General features: G+C 39.9%; 2 protein-coding genes across 4 annotated transcripts in view; both read left to right on the forward strand.

Moving 5' to 3' along the window:
• The first annotated feature begins 1468 nt into the window (after positions 1-1468).
• On the forward strand, positions 1469-17381 carry LOC112402158 (glycine N-phenylacetyltransferase). 3 transcript variants are annotated; one of them, XM_024748846.1, is made up of 7 exons: positions 1469-1690; positions 5397-5518; positions 7734-7829; positions 11526-11633; positions 13059-13185; positions 14041-14212; positions 15977-17381. In XM_024748846.1, the coding sequence occupies exons 3-7, from the start codon at positions 7752-7754 to the stop codon at positions 16377-16379; spliced, it is 888 nt and encodes a 295-aa protein (XP_024604614.1). In that variant the 5' UTR covers positions 1469-1690; positions 5397-5518; positions 7734-7751; the 3' UTR covers positions 16380-17381. The 3 variants fall into 3 exon arrangements, with proteins under 3 accessions (XP_024604614.1, XP_024604613.1, XP_024604612.1); XM_024748845.1 differs by having other exon boundaries at positions 1471-1690; positions 5397-5493; XM_024748844.1 differs by lacking the exons at positions 1469-1690; positions 5397-5518 and adding an exon at positions 7081-7555.
• A 4132-nt stretch (positions 17382-21513) lies between these two features.
• Positions 21514-22835, forward strand: part of LOC112402161 (glycine N-acyltransferase-like) — a 15954-nt gene continuing 14632 nt past the window's right edge. Inside the window, exon 1 of the mRNA XM_024748847.1 lies at positions 21514-21563. The gene's annotated coding sequence lies outside the window, so the exon portion shown is untranslated. The remainder of the gene's footprint in view (positions 21564-22835) is intronic.

Raw genomic sequence — 22835 nt, forward strand, 5'->3', positions numbered from 1 at the left:
ATGGATCAGTGGCTCCCAGAAGCAGGCTTAAATTAAGCCCCTTTGAAATATTGTATGATAGGCCATTCCAGGTGTCTGCCTGGGTGGGAGAATCCATAAATGCTCTAAAAGAACTAGCAGTTGCCAAATATGGTAGAACATTGAGCACTACACTCTGTTCGTGAGGTCTGCCTATCCAACTGAAGTAAATGGTAATTTCATTGTAGCTGGAGAAGCATCAACCTATTTGTGTTTTTTTTGTCCAAATAAATAGCATAGGAATTTAGTATATGTATTGGGAACTGGAACAAAAACTCCAAGTTCAATTACAAATTAGACAGCAAAATGCTAAGGGGTTTCATCAGATTCAAATAGTTGTAGATAAAAAAGGAAAGAGAATTTTACTACTGACTAAAGATTCTAAGGAATATTCATCGCCCCCATTCAGCAGAAAGTAGCCAGAGTGGTCTTCATCCCTTTCTCCACAAGACTGTGGAACATGGACACTGACAGTGGGGAACTGTGATAGGGAACAACCTTTGTGTTCTATTATAAGTTAATCACAAAAGAGATGTTGCCTATAAGTTTAAATTATACATCATGGCCCATCTCTGGGAACCCTGCCTCCCAGATAATGAGCATGAAGCTAAAATACCTTTGTTTAGCTCACAGGAAACATCCTGACCAGGCCCACCTGTGAATGACTGCAGGGAGGAAGAAATGAACACATCCTCTCCAGAGACTGACTGGAACCAGGAAATGTTTGGCTTTAGTCCCTCTCCTTTTAGTATAAAAGAAGCCTGAATTCTAACTCAGGCAAGATGGTTCTTTGGGACACAAGTCCACTATTTTTTGGTTTGTTGGCTTTCCAAATAAAGTTACTATTCCTCGCCCCAACAACTTGTCTCTCGATTTATTGCCCTATCGTGCTGTGAGCAATACCAGCTTGGACATGGTAACGTTATCTTCTAGACCTTACTCTATAACTTCTGAAAGTCAGCCATTATTTGTATTTTTATTCCCTTATGTAGAAAATGTTTTCTCTCTGGCTACGTTTAAGGTTATCTCTTTAAATGGGCTTCTCAGTAGTTTAAATATATGCCCGGGTGTGGTGTTCCTTCTGTTTATTCTGTTTGAGGTTTACTGAGCTTATTCTAAGGGGGAGAATTCTAAACCCTTTAGTCTTTCCAAGTAATTTCTTTACTTATGGTTAAAAAAAAAAGAGCTCTGATTTATACATCAAATCTAAACAACAGTTGTCCCTTGCTTTTGCTGCAGGTATTATGAAAGAGGAGAGAAGGAAATAGGTATTTCTCGTAGTGATCCACCTGCCTCCCAGTTCTTAGCCAGCTGGTTTCACAGATCAGAGTTGCTGAGTGTTGACAGGACCTTTAGGACCAGAAAGCAGCTCAGCCTTCTGGAAAAAGAGCCTCAGGAGGCACTCTGCCAATGTCTCAGCGTTACAGAGCCATGTCCCTGAACATGGGACCCGGAGGGAGGGACTCCATCTCACACTCCACTGCCAGGCATGCAGCTTGGTGCATGAATTCTATTACGAACCTCAGCTCAGCAGTTTTTGGATCAAACAGGTTAAAGTACACTTTTCAAGACCACTATACCCAGAAGACATATTTCATCTTCTAGAAAAATCGGCCCCCTCTTTTTTTCCTGAGGACCTCTGCAGAGACTGAATGAGAAGACAGCTTTGCAGGTGAGAACAATGGATCATTGCTCTGAGACTCCTCATCTCCTTCTGTTTCCGGAATGAATCAAAATGCTACCGTTGGATGTGGATAAGAATTTCTGAGCTCATCTGTGTAGAGAATTATGCCAGATGAAACGGAAGCTATTCCCTTTGAGAAACCCGTATCAGGCATCTACTGTGTGTACGGCAGTATCCTAATTCTGTGAGAAGTTTTTCACTGGATAAAGACAGGCTTTTATTCTGAATTGATAAATGTGGAGCAATTTGGGAGCCTGCCATTGGTAGATGGGTGATAGAAAATGTAATAGCATCTGGGAAGGAGTAGGCTGGTTCAGGTCTCGGTATATAACAGAGATTGTTGACATACTATGCAAATATGATCTTATTTAATCCTCTAGTAACGTACTAAGTTACACAGTCAGACTTTTTTCCCCCTTGGATAAATAATGCCCAGGGAAATTAAGTGCCCTGCTTAAAGTGTCAAAGAGACAAGGTAGATTCTAGTAAAAGAATTACAATACAGATGATATTAAATATGAATTTAAAACCATAAAAAAGAATGTAATTTTAAAAATCTCAGCTGTAATGCCCCTATATTTGGTGTTTCCTTCTAATTTTTTATCTTTACCTGATTTATGTAAATATGATCAGAAAAATACTTTATAGCTAGTTAGAATTTTTGCACTGTCATTTTAATCCTTTTCATGTTCATCTTTAAGACTCTCTCATATGACAACATATATATCATAACTTTTATGTTACTGGGTTTTAGAGTAGTAAAATAATGATAGATCATAGTTTATGTAAATTATAGAGAGACACTGAGATTGTGCCCAATACTTCCCTGTTACTTAACATTGTATTACTTTACAAACTTTTTCAGAGTGTTTCTCTTCATTTGAATTGTTTTCTTTGAATAAATTCCCAGTACTGGAATGGCTTTGTCAAAGGTTTCAAAGTGTGCTCTATAGGACTTTGCCCACTATCAATGCTGGCAGCCCACTAAAATGAATCTCCTCAGTTTTAGTCAACTGCATTTACTGAACACCATATTTGTGTTTTCAGTGTGCGCACACACGTACAGAAAGTTCTCCCAAATGTACTTGTTGATACTTTAATATCCCCAGTAATCTGGCATCAAATTGAACTTTTCATATTTTCATGCACTCTTTTTGTGAAATGCTCCTCGCTAATGTCTGATTAGTCTTTAGAAATGATACATGTCTACTACTGTCTTGATACTTTCCAAGATATGGCACAGGTACTTCTATTCTGGTCTGAGGCTTTTTTCAAAGGAGCAACTAGTAGAAATTCCCATGCCCAGAACATAGTTGGCCTTCTGCAAGTACTTGTTGAATGAATGAAGGAGTCTTTTCCCCCTTGGTAAGCAGAGTGACTAAATCGATTATGTTGGTACAAATACATAGTACATTCGATCACTAAACAGACATTGAGTTCTTACTGTGTGTAATAAACATTGAGAATAATAAAATAAATCATTTGAGGCCCTGCCCAGAGGACTGATAATCTAGAAGACAAAATGCAATTTACTGTAACAAGTTGTGTGATTGAAATATGTATATAATCTTAGGGGAGTGCAGAAAAGGGAGTGATTTGTATTGTTTGGATTGAGGAAATACAGGGAGTCAATAGGGGAAAACCTGAAATTTGAGCAAGACTTTGAAACAGGAGCAAAAGCTGGATTAAGAAGGTCTTCTGGAAGTAGAGCATAAATAAAATGAAGAAAGGCAGGAGTTGTTAAATCAGATACTGAGTTAAAGAAATATTCTGCAGTCTTGTGGGGAATAGAAGGACAACAGAGGAGACTAATAGACTTTACCTTGATAGTAAAAAAAAAAAAAAATTCATTTACAGGACTTAAGTGAGTCTTACCAGTCCCAGTGACTGCCCACAGCAGCTACAGTCAAGATACAAACAACACTTTAATAATTAACTTAAAATGGGTTAAAGACATAAATGTATTAAGACTTGAATTCGTAAAACTCCTAGAAGAAAACATGAGGGAAAAAACTTGACCTTGGTCTTGGCAATGAGTTTTTGGATACGACAACAGAAGCACAAGCAACGAAAGCAAAAAATAAAGTGGGACTATATCAAACTAAAAAGCTTATGGAGGGCTTCCAGGGCTTCCCTGTTGGCGCAGTGGTTGAGAGTCCGCCTGCCGATGCAGGGGACACGGGTTCGTGCCCCGGTCCGGGAAGATCCCACATGCCACGGAGCGGCTGGGCCCGTGAGCCGTGGCCGCTGAGCCTGCGCGTCCGGAGCCTGTGCTCGGCAACGGGAGAGGCCACAACAGTGAGAGGCCCGCATACCGCAAAAAAAAAAAAAAGCTTATGGAGAGAAAAAAAACAATCAACAAAATGAACAACCTATGGAATGGGAGAAAATATTTGCAAACCAATAAGGGGTTAATAACCAAAATATGTAAAGAACTCATACAAATCAAGAGCAAAATATATATATTGTATGTATATTTAATCCTGTTTAAGAATGAGCAAAGAAGCCCTGGAAAGACATTTTTCCAAAGAAGACATACAAATGGCCAATAGGTACATGAAAAGATGCTCGAAACAAAATCACAATAAGAATACCTCACACCTGTTTAAATGGCTATTATCAAGCAGACAAGAGATAAGTGTCGAAGATGTGGAGAACAGGGAACCCTAATGCACTGTTGGTGGGATTATGAATTGGTGCAGCCACTATGGAAATAGTATGGAGGTTCCTATAAAAATTATAAATAGAACTACCATATGGTCCAGTAACCCCACTTCTGGGTACATATCTGAAGGAAATTAAGTCACTATCTTGAGGAGACATCTGCACCCCCATGTTCATTGCAGGACTATTCACAATAGTGAAGACATGGAAACAATCTAAGTGTCCATAGATGGACGAATGGGTAAATAAGTTGTGGTATATCTACACATTGGAATATTATTCAGTCATGAGAAAGAAGAAAATTCTGCCATTTGTGACATGGATAACTTGAGAGCATTACGCTAAGTGAAAAAAGTCAGATAGAGTAAGACAGATACGCTATGATCTCAGTTACATGTGGAATCTGAAAAGAAACAAACTGATAGAAACAGAGAAGAATAGTGGTTGCAAGCGACCAGGGGTTGGAGGAGATGCAAAGATGTTGGTCAGAGGGTACAAACTTCCATTTATGAGATAATTTCTGGAGATCTGGTGTGTAGCATGGTGACTATAATTAACAGTGCTGTATTATGTACGTGAAAGTTGCTAAGGAGTAGACCTTAAATGTTCTCACAACAATGCAAAAAGAAATATGTGATGTGATGGAGGCGATAACTCACTTTATTGCGGTGATCATTTTGCAGTGTACATATGTATCAACTCATCACATTGCACACCTTAAACTTACACAACATTATATGTCAATCATTTCTCAATAAAGGTGGGGAAAAAAGAGAGATAACCACTCCCTTAGTGGTCCTGGTCAAGACTCTCCTCCCCTCAAATCATGAAGGGACTATTTTTCTCCCCAGATAACTGACAAAAAGTCCAGGTAAAAGGGAACACATATGCAAAATCAAAACATTAATTTGTCCAAGATTCTCCAACATGTTAAAACAGCAGGATCAAAACATGAAAAGAAGTCTTTGGTAACTGGAGCATGACTGCCAATGGACACAAACTAATACTAGTTCCATTTCTCCAAGTACAGATTCTACCTGCTCATCCCAAAGGACCAGTGTTCCCAAAGGGTTGAGCTGAAGAGGAGCAAGCCCTGAACACAGTGACCAGAGAGCTGGGAAGCCAAAGTAAGTAGAGAAGAAGCCAGCTGAGGTTAGTTTCCTAGCATTGATGAGCTAAATTCATGGATACCAAAAACAGACTGGGGATGACCTTTAAAAGAACAGTCAGGAACATAGGTAAATAAATGAGTTTAAACAACAATGACTTTCTCCTAATATCTACAGGGTTTTGCATATTCCACGTTTAATGCCGTTTTGAGTCTAACAAGAACCTTCTCCATAGTTCTTGTCAGAAAGAGTTAGCCAGTCATTCCCAGGAATATGGCAGCTGACATCTAACACCATCCTCTCTTCAACGGCCAGTTCTAGTGCAATCTCCTTTAAGAACGCTATAAGCTTCCACTGAGAAGTATTCTCTGTCTTTTGTGAATCTCGTAGGCCTTACGCAGAACATTTGATTTGCCACAGTCTTCTGTCTACATTTTTAGTCAGCATGTTATGATCCAGTTCTTCTGATAATCCTAGTTTCCTGCAGTGAGTGAAAATGCAGGAATGCTGCTTTATATTAATAGTAATATACACTCTACATATCAGACTCTTAGGTTTAGGGAGGGGCTAAGGCTCAAGAAGAGGTGAGGATTGGGGATAGGGTGATTGAATTCGTTTTCAACATCATTTGGTAATAAAAATGAGAAGAATAATTTACATTTTAAAGCATATCAAAATGGCTGCCTCAAAATGTCATGAATTCTATGGCATTGTAATTGCATATTTATGGGATAAGTCAGCTCTTTCTATGGGGCATGTGTTAGTTGTGTACATGTTTTATTTTCCTTATTAGATTATGAGTGCTTAAACGACAGGAAATCTAAGCTCACAGAGTTAGTTGATCAAAATTAAGTGTATCAGTCAGGGTCCAAGCCGAAAAGTAGATTTGTTACAGGGAATCGACCTTATGCAATTGTGTGGACTAGTTCAGCAGTTTCTGTAAGGCTGTTTCTTCCCACCTGGTGCTGAAGACTGAAGTACACACAGGGAAGGTAGCTGGGAAAGGAACGTGAGAGGGAAAAAGAACAAGCTGAAACCCACAGTATAAGCTGAGGCTCACGGGGCCGGAGAAACTTTGTCAGTCCTGCTGACCCTGACCTCGGTAGAATGGGTGTCCCGCAGAAGCCAGGTTCCTTTGTTAAGGAGCTAAACACCCACACCTGGCCCAGGTGACAGGCAAGCTGAAAGCAGGCCTGGGGAGATTGAGGCACTTGCCAACCCAGCCCCTACCTTGGGTCGTGAGTTTAGCTGCAAAACGCCTGCTGCTTCGACTCTGCCCTCCAGGTCCTCCTTAGGAATCTCTCTGTGGCCCACCCTAACTGGAAATGTGCAGAGAAGGGAATTCTGAGAACTGTAGTTCAGCCTAGCTGAGGTGACACTCACCACAGTTGTTGAGATGACAGGGAGTTCTCAATAAATATTTACTGAGCGATTGTATAAGTGAATGACTGCATGGATTAATAAATCAATACTCAGGTTTCCAGGCTAGTCACAAAAGTCTATTTCAATGATAATGAAGCCATACTAAGATACCGTTGAATAAAAATCAAGGCCAGACTTGGGTAAGGAGAGCCTTTATTTGAAAGGATTATTTCAAGAGTGGGGAAAAGGAGTGCTGTAACAGAAAGAGGGTATTATTTCAACAGGAGAACTCTTAGACCATAACATCTGCAAACACCTGAAAATTCAGGCAGGAAATGGTTATTCTTTTATGGAAAGGAGTAAGCAAGGTTCACGGGGGGTCATTCTGAATGCCAGTGGTGGCTCTGGCTGAGCGTAGGTCACAGTGCAGAGCCCTGTGTGGAGGAGAGAAGCTTGGTTAATGTGCGCTCAAGCCGATAACTTTTGTTAAGACATCAGAACACTTTGTTCTGATGGTTCAGCGGGGATAAACGGTCAAGCTAACCATTTATGAAGGAAGAGTAAACAGGGCTACAAAGAACCCAGTTCTTCTGCCCATTTTTTAATTGGGTTGTTTGGGGGTGGGGTTGATGTTGAGCTGTATGAGCTGTTCATTTGTTGAAGATTGGGAATTTGAAGGCTTAGGAGCTGGCCTTGTCATAGGTAACAGGGGGACATGGTGAGTCTTACTAAGCCAAACGGAAGAAAGGACAGTTCTTTGCAGGAAGACATTTCAAAAACACAAAGGGGATGGAGAGGTTTCTTTAGCAATTGCTGTTTTCCAGGATAACAGGGCTTAGGTGTCTTTGTATGTCTTGCAGCACTTCTCATCCCTTGGTTTTCGATCCTCTCTTTAGATTAAGGTACCTGCCAAGATGTTCCACTTACAAGGCCCGCAACTGCTGCAGATGTTAGAGAAATCCTTGAGGAAGAGCCTCCCTGAGTCCTTAAAGGTGAGAGTGGAACATTCTTAGGGAAAAAAGGACTAGCAACAGCCTCAGAAAAAGGTGGGAAAGGGAACAAGCATTCACTGAGCACCTACTCTGTGCCAGACACTCACTCATCTTGCATCTCATTTAGTGCATCATCTCTCTGCACGGCAGGTACATCATGTCTGTAGAACCAAAGAGGAAACGGAGGCTCAGTTATATGACTTGACCAAGATCACAGCAATAGTGAGCGGCAATGCTATGATTTGAATCCACTATGTTCTTTGCTGTGTGATGACCCAAAAACTTTCCCTTGTGCCCTTTCAACTCTTATGTTATATAACACTGGAAGTTTGTCCAGAACTGGCAAAGTTGATGTGTAATTTATTCTTCCCAAACAATCAAGTGCCTGATGAAAAGTTAACCATTATGATTCTTCTTTGTAATTAATAACTGGTCAATTTCTGTTCTGTCAAACCCCAAAGGATTATTATGTTTAACCTGGGGTGAGACAGAAATTGTGTTTAAGAAGTGATCTTATACCACAGAGAAGTGTTTTTTCCTGCAGTAATATATGTTGCAAAGAGACTAGGCTATTGCTAAAGAGTGCCACTGCATTATGATAAAGGCATTAATTCATCAAGGAGACATAAGAAAGGCTGAAATGTATACACCCAACAACAAAGGCTCAAAGTACCTGAGACAAAAACTGATAGAACTGAAAGAAGAAATAGGGAAACACACAGGTATAAAGACTTCAACCTTCCTCTCTCAGCAATTTGTAGAATAGGCAGAAAACCTATAAATATGTGTGAACTTACTACATATGAAATACAATGAACCAGCCTGAAGTAACTGGCATTTATAGAATACTTTCCACAACCACAGCAGAGTACATATTATTTTCAAGTCCACATGGAACATTTACCAAAGTAGACCATAATTTTAAAAAGTTTAGAAGAATTGAAATCATACCAAGCATGTCCTTGAACAATATAGAATTAAACTCAAAATTTAAAAAAACCTGAAAGGTGTCTGGGAAATACCTGAATTTCTAGAAATTATATACTTCTAAATAAATCATGCTTAAAAATCACAAGTAAAATTAGAAAATATTTTAGTTGAACGAAAATAAAAATACAACTTTTGAAAAGTTTTGGGATGCAACTAAAGCAGTGATAACTGGGAAATAGATAGCATTAAGCGCTTATAATAAAAAAGAATAATGGTCTCAAATCAATGCTTTAAGTTTCTACCTTAAAAACTAGAAAAAAAAGTAAATTAACCTCAAAGAAAACACAATTAAGAAAATTATGAAAGATAAGAGCTGAAATCAGTAAATTTGAGAAGAGAAAAACAATTAAGAAAATCAATAAATCTAGACTCTGGTTCAGTGAAAAAAATCAATAATGTTGGTAAAGTTCTAACCAAACTGACCAAGAAATAGAAGACACAAATTATAAATATCAGGAATAGAACAGGGAGCATTACTACAAACACAATAGACATTATAAAGATATTAGGATACACTGTTTTCAATGCTGAGCTCATAAATTTCACAATGTATGTTCTGTGAAAAGCACAAATTACCAAAGGTCACTGAAGAAGAAAAATGCAAACTATATTGTCCTATATCTATTGGAGAAATTGATTTTGTAATTTAAAACATTCCAACAAAGAAAACTCCATGTCCGGATGGTGTCAGTGGCAATTTCTACTACACATGTAAGGAAAAAATAATACCCCTTCTACACAAACTCTTGCAGAATAGAGCAGAGGAGAAAACACTTCTCAAATCATTTTATGAGCCCAGAATTACCCTGATACCAAAATCAGAAGTGGGTATTTCAAGAAAAGAAAACTACAGAATGATATCCCTTGTGAACAGAGATTACCCTCAACAAAATACTATCAAGTCAAATCCATCAATATATCGAAAGGATAATACATCATAACCAAGGGGAGTTTATCTTGGAAATGCAAGGCAGGTTCAACATTCAAAAATCAATCAATGTAATTCACCATATCAACAGACTGAAAAAGAAAAGCCATATGATCTTTTCTCAACAGATGCAGAAAAAAATATTTGACAAAATGTAATATTCCTCATAGAAATAAAACTCTCAGCAAACTAGGAATAGAAGGAATTTCTCCAACCTGATGAAAAGCATACTGGAAAAATCTGCATCTATCATCATACTAAATAGTGAAAGAGTGAATGTTCCTCCTAAGATCGGTAACAAGGCGAGGATATTCGTTCTCACACTTCTGTTCAACATGGTACTGGATATCCTAGCCAGTACAATAAGGCAGGAAAAAGAAATAAAAGACATATGTATTGGAAAGAAATAAATTAGTGTTTATTCACAGATGGTATGATTGTGTAATGTAAAAAACCCTAAGGAACCTACCAAAAAGCAACCCTAAAAAGCTCCAAGATATATAACTAAGTTTAGCGAAAGCTTTAAGGTGAATATACATAATACAAAAATTGTTTTTCTATGTGCTAGCAATGAACAATTGGAATTAAAAATCAATACCTTTATAAGCAACCTCCCCCCCCAAAAAAAAAAACCAAGAGACAACAACAACAAAAAACCTTAGGTATAAACAGTTCATTTACAAGGCTTGTCTCTAAAATAAATCTCATTTTCTTTTGTTGATGAATCACAGCTCTGGACTTCTCAGGGCAGCATGAATATGATGTATAATTCAGTAGAGTTAATTACACCGATCATGCTGATGGGAAACCTGGAAGGAATAGCGTCATATTACACCTTTTTTAACCTTTTTCTGGTGCTCTGACACCTTGTATAGGGATCATGTGTAGACTCGGCCATGAGTGCTGAGTGTAGCCCAGAGACACTGATCCTTCTGACTGAGGTAGGGTAGGGAACTGTCGAGAGGAACAAGGTCAGGAGTCAGACTGCTCTGACCCCACAGATTCATTGTTTTCTGGGTAACACTGCAAAAAGTATACATCTCTAAGTCTCAGTGCTCTTGCATGTAAAATGAGTAAAACTGGAAAGTAAATACTCTCGGTAGACATTCCTCAACCTTAAAGAGGGTTATGATTACCTTGCAGAGCTGTTGGGAGGATTAAATAAAATATGATAAAATTTATAGCCAACACTTCTGGAACACTTACCAAATGTCAGGAACTACACAAAGTGCTCGACATGAACTCAAAAGTCTAACTCAAAAGTCCTTTGGGGCTTCCCTGGTGGCGCAGTGGTTGGGAGTCCGCCTGCCGATGCCGGAGACGCGGGCTCGTGCCCCGGTCCGGGAAGACCCCACGTGCCGCGGAGCGGCTGGGCCCGTAGTTTACTGACATGGAAATATGCTCATAGTATAGTGTGTATGTGTACGTATGGGGGGGGAATAGATGTTAAATTAATATGTATTAGGTAATTTCATGTTTAAAAACAATGTGTAAATAAACGGAATAAAATGGAAAGAGAACACTAAATTCTGCAATGTGATAGTAGATGATTTTTAATTTATTCATTTTATTTATCTGGATTTAAAAAAATATTCATATAATATTCTCATTGTTTGACCCCAAAATCTAGAACCTAGTAGAACCTGAAGATTGAACTGAATGCCCTATTAGGTACTTACCCTCATTTCATAGAAACAAACTTTGAACTGATCAAACGCAAGGCACTTTGCCAACCCTTCCTAATAAGCTGACCCTCTCACTCTGTCCGGATACTGCAGGTTTATGGGACCGTCTTCCACATGAATCAGGGAAACCCATTCAAGCTAAAGGCCCTGGTGGACAGGTGGCCTGATTTTAATACAGTGGTTATCCGCCCTCAGGAGCAGGTAAGGTGCCAGATGTGGAATGAATTTGCATCTATGTTTGTATTCACTATGAACCTACCATGTACCTTGCAATGTGGTAGACCCTGGGGATACCAAAATGAATTGCAGTGATAGTGAACAAGTCCCTGTCCTCAAGAACTTCACAGCCTGGAGGGAAACATAGACAAGCAGATAAATTACAACATGCTTTGAAAATGTACAAAAACATACGAGATACAGAAGTAGCACTGACCAAGAGATGATTAAAACTGTAGATGTCAGGGGATGCAGGGAGAGGATCAGAGAGCCTTCATAACAGACATTTCACCAAAACTGAATTTTGAAGAATAATAGGGTTTTGACAGGTTGACAAGAGCAGAGATTGCATTCTAAGCAGAGAAAATAACACCCAAAAATATGTGAAGTTAAACATGAATAATGTTAAGGAAATATAAAGAACAAATTACAATGCTTGTATCTGGGAATATATTTTCAGTACCAGACTTTTAAAAATCACTCAAACTAAGTGGTTAATCTGCTTCAAATATAAATACATTGCAAGCATATTGCAAATATAAAATAGAAATTCATCTCGTAGTATTTTGATATAAATTATTTACAAGTAAAATTTAAATGTATAGTGACTTTAAAAAAGCAAATTAAACAGAATACAAAAATAAAGATAATTTAATTATTGAAATCTAAAAATGGAATAATATTCGCTTTTTTATGCAACTTTAAAACAGAGATTGTTGGTGGTATTAATGCTGAGGGCATTTCTGTGCAACAGCTTCCAGCTATTCTACCCTTGTTGGGTAGTTGTTCTCTCCTTCCTTTGCCTTCAAAATAAATCTCACCCTTTATTTGTTAATTTTGAGCAGATCTTATTGAGCAAATTTTGCATTTCAGTTTTGTTGGGAATATGAATTATTTTGTAAACAATAGTGCACTGTGGTTTACATTTTAAAGACATCACGTGTCTTCACTCTGTATAGCTTTATCACATGTGAGAATTCTAATACAAAGTTACCTGTGTCAATTTCAATATTGTTTTCATAATCCATTTGTTCTGAGACTCTTTGAAACAGAGTAACATTTACTCTTGCAATGGAAACTTGTCTTTGACAAAAATTCCTTCCTTCTCCTGAGGATTACAGAATTACTGAAGAATGCTTTGTAAACTGGTACGTGTTTGGCTGATTTGAAATTGTAATGTAACATATAAATACCTAGTTCATCGAGTTTTTCTTACTCATAAGTGGAATAATTCATTAAATCCTTTACTTAGTCTTATGATGTAAATGATTCAGGAATGATGATAGTACATCAAGAAGAATATCAATATTTAGGTTTGTAAAACATCACTGTATAATGAAATACTAAGCACAAGTATTCCAATCACTGGGCATAGTCAATTTGATTTATTTATATTACCCAACCAAACAGGATATGGCAGATGACTTTGATCACTACACCAACAGCTACCAAATCTATTCTAAGGACCTCAAGAACTGTCAAGAATCCCTTAGCACATCAGACGTCATCAACTGGAAACAACATTTGCAGATCCAAAGTATGTAAGGGATCTGGGATATGTGCTGGCTGCTAGGACTGCTCATATCTGTATAGCCGTAGGGTCACTTTTTATCCTGAGTACATCCCCCTACAACCTTTATTTCCTTTTACCAAACTCCAGACACTCAGCTTGATGTTCATTCCCTGTATCAGCTGCCACCATCTCTTCAGTGGAGTTGAATTCAAACATTACAAACTCTAAGGTTCCTTTAAGAACGTGTGAGTGATGCAAGTTCTCGTTACTGGAGGATTCATGATATATTTTTCAGACATATTCAGGATCCCTTAGGGTGATTGGATGTGAGAGCAGAGCTCCCCCTCTGGCCTTCCATTCCTAGAATTAGAATGATAAGTCCTTGTGCCACAGAGCACTACCCCAGTCACAAGAACACCTGTCATTGTTGGAGTCAGACTCCCTTGGGTGATATCCTTGCTCTGCCTGTGACTTGCTTTGTGATCTTGTGCAAGTGATGTAACTTAACTATTATTCAGTTCCTTCATGTATAAAAAATGAAGATAATAAAAGTACCTAAAACATAAGGTTAACGTAAGGATTAAATGTGGTATCAGACCAATACCTGGGCATGTAGTATGTGAACATGCAAGGTTGCCTCCTGTTTTCTAAATACCAATTCTCCTTGATTTCACAGTACTAGAGTCAGGATTTCTAGTATTATCTCTGTATTGCAGAAGAGAAAACGTGCTTAGGTAGCTACATGGCCATGGTCACATGGTCACTTGCAACAGCAGAGGCAACATCGTCTGACTTTAAGTCCTGCATAGCTTCTGTTGGGAAGCTTCGTGAAGCATCTAAATGCACAATTGCTTCTCTCCTAACTTTATCCCTCTCTAGGTTCACAGTCCAGTCTGGATGAGGTGATACGGAATCTTGCAACCACTAAATTCGTTAAGGTCAAGCAAACACAATGCATTCTCTATGTGATGTCTGAGACAGCGAGGAAACTTCTTCCTTCCCTGCCGGAGACAAAGAACTTACCTGCTGGATATGGCAGACCCAAAGCCATGTGAGTTTGAAAAAAGACGCTCTGCACTATTCACATCTTTCACTATTGAAGTAGCCTCCCAACTTCTCCCCTTATATTCCCTCTTGTCTCCCTACAATCCATTTCCAGGGTGATTGCTTTTAGTAGGGAATGTGGATTATGTCCATTCACCTGCCAAGAAGTCATTGAGGTTTCTCAGCATAATTTTTTTTTTTTTTTTTTTTTTTTTTGGTAGCATACCTTTAATAAAAGCAAACTCCTTTATGGACTTTCAAGGTCCCGTAAGACCTGGAACCCATCACCTTTTGGACTTCATTCTGTCCCTCTAGCTAACTCCCACCAGCAGCTCTGGCCATCTTTCTGCAGCTCAATCTCATACATTCACACATGCATTTGCACTTTGTCTGTCTACAATGTCCTTCCCTGTGATCTTCATATATTTGCCTCTTTCTGCCATTCATACTCTCAAATGTCATTTCCTCAGAGAGGTCTTCTCAGAGAACCCTGTCTAAAACCACCGCCTCCCATAAGTCTTCAACTGCAAAACCCAATTTTTATTCTTTATTGCATTTATCATTATGTGAAATCAGCCTGTTTGTGTATGTACTGACCTGTTTGTTCTTTGACCCTCTCCCCTACAACGTTTCAAACTCCACAAGTGCAGCGACCTTCTTTATGTTGTTCACTGATAGATCCTCAATACCAGACTGAACACATAGCAGATGCTTGAAAAATACGCATTTAATGAGTTCGCTTCACAGAGCAAAAGTTTTCCAGTAAAGAGAAGCTAAACAAATTATATATTTCCCCCCATTGATGTCCAGTCTAACACTGAATAGAACGGAACACTGATGGTGGAGATTTGAGCTGGAGATACCCAATCCTATGACCCTCTGTGTGTTAATGTACCTGGAAAAGCTTTATTCACATTGTATCACACATGACACCTGAAAAGCACCTGCACATCTATAATCTCATTTGATTCTCCTGTCCACCCCATGAGATAGACAAGGTAGGAGATATTATCTCTAGTTTCCTGATGGAAAATAGGCTCAGATAATGAAACAGCTTGTTCAGGTCACATGGATGGTTAAGGGCATAATGGGCTTGAATCTAGATCTCCTAGTTCCACATGGTGGGCTCTTTCTAGGACACCCCACCGAAGCCTCTTTACAGCCTGCAGATGCCTTCAGATTCAGTGTTCTGTACGTCGGGGGCCGCCTGCATGCCACATCACTCCCCCTCTCTGGACTTCATTCAGTTCCCACAGTGGCCAAGGACCCTCTGATGCCAACGTTCTAAGATTCCATGATTCTAAGCTCTGGCTTTATGTACAGCTTGCTAGCATGTGCTTTGGGGCACTTGCCTATTTTCTGTTTACCTATTTTTCTTATCTGTAAAATGGGGGTAATATCAATTCCCTCATATTAAGGGGAGAGTCACTGCATTGCTGAAAGGACCGATACTTAATTTTTATGTACTTCTTATTGTTTATGGGCACAAGTCCTAGGTACTCACGATGTAATTGCTCTTATATCAGTATTTTTGGAAGGTACTATTAATATCCCCGCTTTATAAAGAAGAAATGGAGGCAGAGAGACATTATGTTGCCTGCTCGAGATCACACAACTAGCCAGATTATGAATCCCGGCGGTCTGGTTGCAGAATCTGTACCTTTACCTGTGTTCTCATTTGCATTGTCTGAAGACAATTTGGGGGCAAAAAAATATAATACTCCACAGTATGTGTGATTTATGGACTGTTCTTTTTCCTTCTTCTCAATAGTAACCAAGAGATGTTTAAACTCTCATCCCTGGATCCTATCCATGCTGCCATGGTGAATAAATTCTGGCATTTCGGTGGCAATGAGAGGAGCCAGCGGTTCATCGAGCGCTGTATCCGGACCTTCCCCACCTTCTGCCTGCTGGGGCCTGAGGGGACCCCTGTGTCCTGGTCCCTGATGGACCAGACAGGAGAGGTGCGGATGGGGGCCACCCTGCCTGAGTACCGGGGCCAGGGTCTCGTCTCCCATATGTTGTTTGTCCACAGCCATGCTCTGGACAAACTCGGCTTCCCCGTATATAACCATACAGACAGAGCCAACAAAATCGTACAGAAAATTAGTCACAGTCTGCAACATGTCCCCATGCCCTGTGATTGGAACCAGTGGAACTGTGTGCCTCTGTGAAGCAGCCACGAACCCAAGACAGTGCTGGGTGGGCTGGTCACATGGCAAGAGATGCTGGGGCGGGTGGGGGGGACAGAAAGAAAGAATAAAATGTAATCAGCAGTAAAGCAGCGTGTGTTGTTTGGGCTCTGAGGAAGCAGCGTGAGTGGTCAACAGAACCACCAGAGTCCCTACTCCCAAATCACTCATGAATTTCCCTTTGGGTCCAGCAGACCTTCCTACTTCCTCCACATTCCAACCCTGGCAACCACCATTCTATTCTGTGTTTCTGTGAGTTCAACTTTTTGTTTTTGAAGATCCCACGTATAAGTGATATCATGCAGGATTTCTGTTTCTGTCTGGTTTATTTTACTGGTTCACAATTTTCTTCTAATACATATGGCTAGTAAGGAAACTATCCATAATCAATAAGGAATAAATGCAACCCACTGCTCTAGTGGTGCCATTATTCTTCTTTCCAGCACCATCATATCTATCTCTATTTAGAACGTGTACATGGAATGCAGAGTAAGACAACTTAAGTACTATAGCTTGTCATATCACAATAGCAGGACAATTTAACATCTTGTTTTCCAGAAACAACACACATGCAAAAAGAAAATTGTTATTTAACAGTAACTGTTAAAATGTATGTGGTAGAGATACTTTAAATTTGAGGTAACTCAGGAAAAATCTATAAAATTGGATCGAATTTGTGGGATTTTATCACACATAACATTTGTACATTCTGTGAACTAGGTTAAATCTGTAAATATTGAATATGACTTTTTTTTCTAAATTGACAAGATAAAAAAATTGGCATGTTATCAACTTGTTTCAAGTTGCAGGATGAATATGAATTACTTGTATCAAGACAAGACTACTCTAGGTAGAAAGGGATACTTCAAATGTAATGTTCTTTTGTGTGTAAAGAGGAGTTTTACAATTAATATCAGCCATTATTCTCATACCAAGCTGTAGGACATTTTATACAATTTAATAAAGGACTTTACATACTGAAAACCCTCCAACTAACATTGTATGTTATGCACTAGTGTGCTGTGCGGTTTCAGAAAATTAAAGCTTCGAAAATGTTCAGGAAGACGACGTTACTCTCAACTTTCTCTTGTAGTACAATCCACCCTTCGAAGAGTTCAGAAAGGAAACTGAAAAAATGTTGCATTGTCATCAAATATATTTTTAAGATAATGAATTTTTTGTCTTCCTCAAAAAGGAATTTGAGAATAGAATAGTGCATTACGTACTAGTCTCTAGTGGTACGCGTCTATATATTTACGTATATATATTTTTTTCCTTCAAGACACAGGAATTTAAAAAAATTCTCACATCTCAATAAAGCCATGAAACAACAAAATTCTCTCAATCTATATATTTACGTATATATATTTTTTTTCCTCCAAGACACAGGAATTTAAAAAAATTCTCACATCTCAATAAAGCCATGAAACAACAAAATTCTCTCATCTCTAATGAATTAATGTCATCATAGGTATGATTATCAGAGAAGAAAGGCACTGAGGATGTACCAGTGGTAGAAAAAAAATAAGGCTTCTCCAAGCTGATACATCAAGGAAGAAGCACTTCCTTATTTCTGGAGATGACCTGAAATTCTGTTGGTCTAAAACAGCACTTCTGTATGACATCTGCAATCATCACCGCATCACTGGAATTTTCTGAATACTGACAACATAAAACAGCACAGATTCTAGTAATAAATTATATTAGCTGCTTATTTTTACCTGAAAAGGATTTTATTTTACTTAAATTTTGAAGGGTATTTTCACTGGGATGTAGAATTTTATCACTGTTTTTCCTGAAGCACTTTTTGCGATGCCGTTCCAGTGCACTCGAACTTTGTAGTGACGAGAAGTCAACTGCAATTCTTATTATTCCCTGAAGGAAGTGTGTCTTTTATGTCTCTGCCCGCTTTGTCCCCCCACTTTTTAATTTTATGTATTTTATTGTGGTTGAAAAATATGAGATCTTAACTGTGTACAACACAGTATTTTTCTCTATGAGCACAGCAGACCTCTAGAACTTTTTCATCTTACAAAATGGATACTTTATACTCATTGATAAGCAACTCATCGTTCCCTCTCCCCAGCTCCTGGTAGCTACCACTCCACCTTTTGCTTGTATGCGTATCATTACTTTAGATACCTCACATAAGTGGAATCATGCACTGTTTGTCCTTCTGTAACTAGCTTATTTCACTTAGCATAAAGTCCTCAAGTTTCATTCATGTTGTCATATATTGCAGAATTTCCGTCTTTTTTAAGGCTGAATAATATTCCATTCTATGTATGTACCACATTTTCTTTATCCATTGGTCTGTCCACGGACACTTAGGTTGCTTCCACATCTTGGCTACTGTAAATAATGTTTCAATGAACATGGGTGTGCAGATAGCTATTCAAGACCCTGAGTTCAACTCCTTTGTCTATATACCCACAAGTGGAATTGCCGGATCACATGGTAGTTCTAGTTTTAATTTTTGAAAGAACTGTTATACTGTTTTTCACAGCGTCTGCACCATTTTACATTGCTACCAACAGTGCACACGTGGCTGAATTTCTCTACATCCCTGCGAACAATTTTTAGTTTTTGCTTTAGGGAAAAGCTGGAATTTGGGGGTTTTGCCTTTGCTCACTCTGCATTAAGCTGGGGGGGGAGGGGCTATTACCAATGAGCGTGCACCAGTTCAAACCATCACCTTTGCTCTCAGTGGTTCCCAACATGGGGCTCTTTCCTCTCAATACTCAAACTCAGGTAAGATGGAAAAATAAGTCCCTCAGGCTGCTCCTGAAAAGTCAGACCATTGCATGTCCGGTCCAGTCCTCTCGTCTTCCCTGGGACAAGCTGGGAGTTGGGGTCTTCCTCCCAGCGTGAAGTGCTGTGCTGCAGGGCTTGGGGGAGTACGGTAAGAAGGTCCACATATTTCCCTAGTGCTTTCAGTACTGCTGGTTTCACGCCCACCTGGTGTGCAGGAGCCTCTCAAGTGGTCTCTGGATTTCTCACAAGGGGAGTTGAGCTGTGTCTTATTTTAAAATTGGTGTACCTACGCTTTGGAGAGTGTGGGGTTTCCTATTATGCCATGTTACTGACTCTGACTGCTTTTATGACTTTCCTTTTATCTTTGCCTTTCAGAAATTTAATTATTATATTTCTAGGCTTGTTTTACTCTGCGTTTATCATGCTTAGGGTTTATTGAGATCCTTGGTTGTGTAGGTAGATATTTTAAACCAAATTTGCAATTTGGGGGCCATTAAAAAATGTTTAGCTCCTCTCTTTTTTCTCCTTCTGGGACTGCAATTATACATCTGTTAGATAATTTGATACAATCTCGCATGTCACTGGGGATCTAGCCTTATTTTATTCAGAATTTTGAATATTAGAACCAGAATTAGCTAAATTATCAGACATTCATGAACTCCATGGGCCTCATGAGTATGACTGGACCTAGGGCCCTAAGGAAAGAATTATTGCCACTAAATTTTTTTTTTTTTTTCGGTACGCGGGCCTCTCACTGCTGTGGCCTCTCCCGTTGCGGAGCACAGACTCCAGACGCGCAGGCTCAGCGGCCATGGCTCACGGGCTCAGCCGCTCCGCGGCATGTGGGATCTTCCTGGACCGGGGCACGAACCCGTGTCCCCTGCATCGGCAGGCGGACTCTCAACCGCTGTGCCACCAGGGAAGCCACAACCACTAAACATTTTTATGCACATTAGCTGATGCATATTGCATTGTATTAGATAATTTTTCATTTAGTTAATATAACATTTCTATCTGCTTACCATGTACTAGGAACTTAAGTTATTATTGTCTAAGCAATTATAACTATGCATATCTAAATTAAGAAAAGATATGATCTTATTTCTGCTTCTACCTAGGATTTAGAAAGCGGAGAAAGCTCTGTTCCCACACTAATGATGAGAAAAGGCTGGATAAACTACAAGATCATATATTTCCTGGAACTCATTAGGGATCAGTAGAGACAGGGAAACCCACTTGCCTGAATTCCCCTACTAGATAAGAGTACTATTATTTACTCCTTATTGTAGACACAGAGACATGGAAAGATCAACTAATCAGTCCAAGGTCACAGTAGGTAAGAGGTGCAGTCAGGATCTCAACCCTGTTAGTTCGGCCCCATCTTACTCATCTGAGCCCTTCTGCTGTGCTGCTTCTGTCGTCATTGGCAGCCCTAACCCAGCACCCAGAGAAACACTTCCACGAAAACTGACGCCAGTGCTCCCGAACCTTTTCCCTTGTACCTGACCCCAAAGTGTGTGAGAAGATTTATGTCTGCTATCCTGTGTAACACAGCAAAGGTAATAACCACAGAGTCAAGGAAGTGTCACCGGCAAATCCCATTAACAACTCCCGGGGAGTGTGTACGTGTCCATCCTAAACTCCCAATCTATCCCTGCCCCCTCCCACCCTTTTGCTATATTTAAAATAGATAACCAACAAGGACCTACTGTACAGCACAGGGAACGCTACTCAATGTTCTGTAATAACCTATATGGGAAAGGAATTTGTAAAAGAGTAGATACGGGTATGTGTATAAGTGAAGCTTCTTTGCCGCACACCTGAAACTAACACAGCATTGTTAATCAACTATGCTCCAATATAAAATAAAAATTAAAAAAAAAAATCAAAACCAGTTCCCGGGGAATACAAACAGAATCTGGGTAAAAATAAAGGCTAACCTTTCTCCTTTCTTTTGTGCTTCATCTGGTTTCATTTGCTCACAGGGTGCCTCGTGCAGAGGCCTCACACCCGGTGCTTCCGACCAGAGTTCCTGGTGTAAATGGCTGCACGGACGCTCCAGCTCTGAGGGCCGTGTGCAGAAGCACTGCCCACAACGCCGAGATTCAAGACGGTGGCAGCGGCAGAGGGCCGTGTGCACAGACCCGACACTGCCATCTGGAGCCCTGAGCAATACGCCTGACCCGGACCCTGGAGAACTCCGCACCCGCCCTGCCAAGGAGAGAACCCTATAAAGCAGCCCTGCCCACCACCTGTCAGGGAGAGTGTGTGTCCTAGAGCCAGAACTTGCACCTCTCCATTCCCTGATGGAAGAATAAAGCTTTCCTCCGCTTCTAAGCTGAACTAGTTCTCATTTTATTGGTGGGAGCGACGCCAGGCAGGAGGACCCTTCTTGGGGACCCACTGGAGAGGGTTGGTAACAGAAGAGCAGAGAAAACCCTTGGTTACCTGGCATGACAAGACTATTTTTTTCCAGCTGGGAAAACATTCCAGAGTGGTTAAGAGAGTAGTTTAAGGTTAAAGGGTAATAGAGACTCTTGAATCTTCTGACTGAGTGAGTGAGTGCAAGGGCTGAAAGAGACAGAGGACCAGGGGTCTAGGTTCAGGTGGGAGAGAGAAGGACCCTACTCTTGTGTTGTAGATAGTCTTTGTGGGATATGGACTCTACTGGGGCCAAGGGGTCCATTAGGCCGACCCCTCCCCCACCCCACCCACTTTCCCCTTCGTTAACCATAAGTTTGTTTTCTATGTCTGTGGGTCTATTTTTGTTTTGTTTTGTAAATAAGTTCATTTGTATCTTTGTTTTTTCAGATTCTACATATAAGCAATATCATTTTCTCTGGCTTACTTCACTTAGTATGATAATCTCTAGATCCATCCATGTTGCTGTAAATGGCATTATTTCATTCTTTTTTATGAATATTATTTTATATATACATACATATATGTATATGTTTGTATATACATACCACATCTTCTTCATCCATTCATCTGTCGATGGACACTTAGGTTGCTTCCATGTCTTATTTAAGGAACCTCCATACTGTTCTCCATAGTGGCTGTACTGATTTACATTCCCACCAACAGTGTAGGAGGGTTCCTTTTTCTGCACACCCTCTCCAACATTTATCATTTGTAGACTTTTTGATGATGGCCATTCTGAGACAGAACAGTTTCAATGGCCTTGAGCCTTGGAGAAAGAGTAATGAATAATTATAACAACTTCAACTCCAGGAGACAAGATGGAGAATTAATATTCTAGGAGGACAGAAGTGAACATGTGTAAACTTGTGCTGTGCTGGTCTATGGACTGAAGGAGCACACAAGGTTTTTCAACTTTCTGAACACTAGGCAACCCTGTCCCTGCTCCTCTGATTAGAGTGGCTCCTTCCCTCCACTAACCTGCTGAACAAGGGTAAGAGTGATGAGGTCGAGGACCCAGATAGTGTCAACCTTCCCTCCCTGGTCATTTCACAGAGTGGGCTCTCTTTTCTATGAACCCTCCTTTCTCTTCTGAGAATGGTAGAACAAGTGTTCATGTGGGCTACTGGGCACTTTGGAGTGAAAGGCTCTGGGTTTAAATTCTATCCAGTTCAGCCACACTGAGCCTCAGTTTCCTTCTCTATAGAAGTGAGACTAAGGGCTTCCCTGGTGGCGCAGTGGTTGAGAGTCCGCCTGCCGATG

Source organism: Neophocaena asiaeorientalis, unplaced genomic scaffold (assembly GCF_003031525.2).
Source record: "Neophocaena asiaeorientalis asiaeorientalis breed wild unplaced genomic scaffold, Neophocaena_asiaeorientalis_V1.1 scaffold43, whole genome shotgun sequence".
Lineage (NCBI taxonomy): Eukaryota > Metazoa > Chordata > Mammalia > Artiodactyla > Phocoenidae > Neophocaena > Neophocaena asiaeorientalis.